Below are 2,455 nucleotides of genomic sequence, written 5' to 3'. Positions count from 1 at the left end.
CTCTCACAACTTGCTTCCAGCTCTTTACTCAGTACCCTTCAGTCTGCTGATGTCAGTTTTAAGATCTGGAGCTTTATCCCTTGTCTCTCCTTGTGATATTTGCTGTCACATCCCTAAAATCCTGATATGCTTCTTGGATCAGGCTCTCCAACTCCACTTCTGACTTACAAGGGGAGAGTCTAAATGCATCGTCATTGCCACACTTGAGGACAGCCTTGAAAGACACCTCTTGATTCCAGCCCAACCTCTCTATTTGATCCCATGTCTGCCTCTGGGCCACTGGCACCTGGATGAGTTGATTAGTATTGCAAAAATGTTTTCTGATTTTTTGATTGAGTGGTAGATATCAAAACATGGCTAAACTCAGCTATTCTCCCTCTCCTTTTGTCAAACAACATGCAAAGACTGAGAGAGTCTGCAGCCCATTCTGGCTGGGATGAGAAAGCACAAGGATGATGCTCCTAAGGATCTCCTACAGGAACAGAAAATGGCTTCTCTCAGTACTTGCTCTTCCAAACAATCTTTTCAGAGGCTACTCACCAGCAAGCCTACTTGTACAACATGATCCAAACCAATACAGGAGATGGCCCCTGCTGCTGGACAGGTTAGCTTGTTCCTTTTGCATTCAAATCCTCTTCCACTTGCTCACAGTTGCCCTGACGAACACAAGCCAGCAGCAAACAATCTGTACCTAACAGCAGGAGTTACCGAAGTGAGGAGAACTTCGTGATACTTGCAGAGAGGAGAGCTGAAGAACTGCCTCTAACAGCAGAGAAATCTCACAACTAATCTCCACATCAAAACTCTGCTAGAAATGTTAGTCTTTTTCTGCAGCTGATGTATCGTGCAGCTGGCATGTGCCCTGGTCAGCACTGATCACACAGCCAACACACCAATCACACAGTGATCACGGCCACCCAGCCTAGAGAGGGACATGCAAGTCCTGGCCCCGCTGTCCTCAGGGAGCAGGTGCAGGCCCAGTGCCTAGCAGACACAAGCACTGAGGTGCCACAAGGTCCTACCTTCTCTCTGCCCCAACAGAGGAGATGCCCTGACAGCCACAGTTCCAGCTGAATTTGAGGAAGAATTTCTTTACTATGCAGGTGACTGCACTGGAACAGATTGTACAAGAGGCTGTGGAGTCTCCCTCCCTGGAGATATTCAAGAACTGGCATGATGCAATCCTGTACCATGTGCTCTAGGATGACCCTGCTTGAGCAGGGAGGTGGGGTCAGATGGCCCACTGTGGTCCACTTCCAGTCTGACCTTGTCATAAAAGGAACCTTCAGGAGCTGGTGCTGCCCCAGGGATCCTCTGTGCCCCCTTGCCATCCTTCTCCTGCACACCCAAGCAGCCCCAGGAGCCCTAGTACCCATGAGGGACCAGTGTGGGCACCCCACTCCCCCCTGCCACCCCATTAATCCCCACCTGCTGCCAGTGTGGCTCAGCACCCAGTTCTTTTCTTGGCACACACAGGATGCGATTCCCCCTGCTGTTCCTCTGGCATTGCAGGGGGCACCAGCCCTGCCACTGCCCTGTGCCTGATTCCCAGTGCCGGGATGCAGTGGTGTTACCATTGCCATGACTGTGTCTGGCATGGGCAACCACAAACAGGCAGGAGCAGAGGTGGCTTTTCCCGCCTGCCCTCTGCCCTGGCAGAGGAGCTGCACCAGCAGCCCTAGTTCCTGCCTGCAGCCCCATCCCAGTGGCAGCCCTAGCTGTGCCTACACCTCCCACAGACAGAAGGTCCAAGCCAGGCTCCTCATCACAGAGTCATGTTAAAGTACACACAGATGCTGAGGGTGCGTACTGCAAAGCAGCAATGGGGTCTTTGCAGAGCAGCGGTGTGGGTACCCTAGCCAGGGGATAGCTCTTGATCAGGGGTGCAGCTGCCTGCGCCTAAGCAGCCTGGGGCCGCTAGAGCCAATGGCAGGTTTTTCAACTCCAGGCAGGTATCTGGCAGCTCCTGGCAGAGCAGCCGGGGGGCTGCGTTGGTGTTGGAGGGCCAGAGCTGGGGAGTCTGCGGCCTTTCCGTCGGCCTAGAGGAGGCAGCTTCCCTTGTGCTGCTCTGCGCCGGGGGACCTGGGTGGCCCTGCCCCCTGCAGACATGGGGAACTGGTAGACTCTGAGTGCAGTGGTACGAGGCTTGTCCCGGGATCGATGCTCTTCTGGCTTCTTCAAGGAACAGCCCGTGAGCATCAGCTTTGTCCCCATAGGCAGATGAATGGGCATGGCAGTCTGTGGGAAGACATAGCAGGAAGTGGGGGCTTAGAGTGTCTGGGGGTGTCTGCCCCCCACCCCCCCAGCCTACCTCTTTGTACATGAGCTCAAAGGCACCAATGGAGCAGGTGGAGTCGTCCCTGTGGTTGAGCACGAGGCACAGCGTGTCCCGCTGGACGTTGGCGCAGAGCCGTCGGGTCACTCTCGAGCAGGGCCTCATGGTGGGCTGGTTGTT

At 54.7% G+C, this 2,455-nt stretch overlaps 1 protein-coding gene across 1 annotated transcript in view; it reads right to left on the bottom strand.

Moving 5' to 3' along the window:
- Nucleotides 1–1,938: 1,938 nt before the first annotated feature.
- The window catches only part of LOC103811490 (tubulin monoglycylase TTLL3-like), a gene marked incomplete at its 5' end in the record, with an annotated part of 3,103 nt that continues 2,586 nt past the window's right edge, over nt 1,939–2,455 (bottom strand). The window contains 2 exons of the mRNA XM_009084465.1: nt 1,939–2,238; nt 2,312–2,455. Of these exons, the coding sequence (XP_009082713.1) occupies nt 1,939–2,238; nt 2,312–2,455 (444 nt within the window). The remainder of the gene's footprint in view (nt 2,239–2,311) is intronic.

This window comes from Acanthisitta chloris, unplaced genomic scaffold (assembly GCF_000695815.1).
Source record: "Acanthisitta chloris isolate BGI_N310 unplaced genomic scaffold, ASM69581v1 scaffold20181, whole genome shotgun sequence".
Classification (NCBI taxonomy): Eukaryota; Metazoa; Chordata; class Aves; order Passeriformes; family Acanthisittidae; genus Acanthisitta; species Acanthisitta chloris.
The sequence above is the reverse complement of the archived record's forward strand: the minus strand, read 5'-3'. Positions and strand labels throughout refer to the sequence as shown.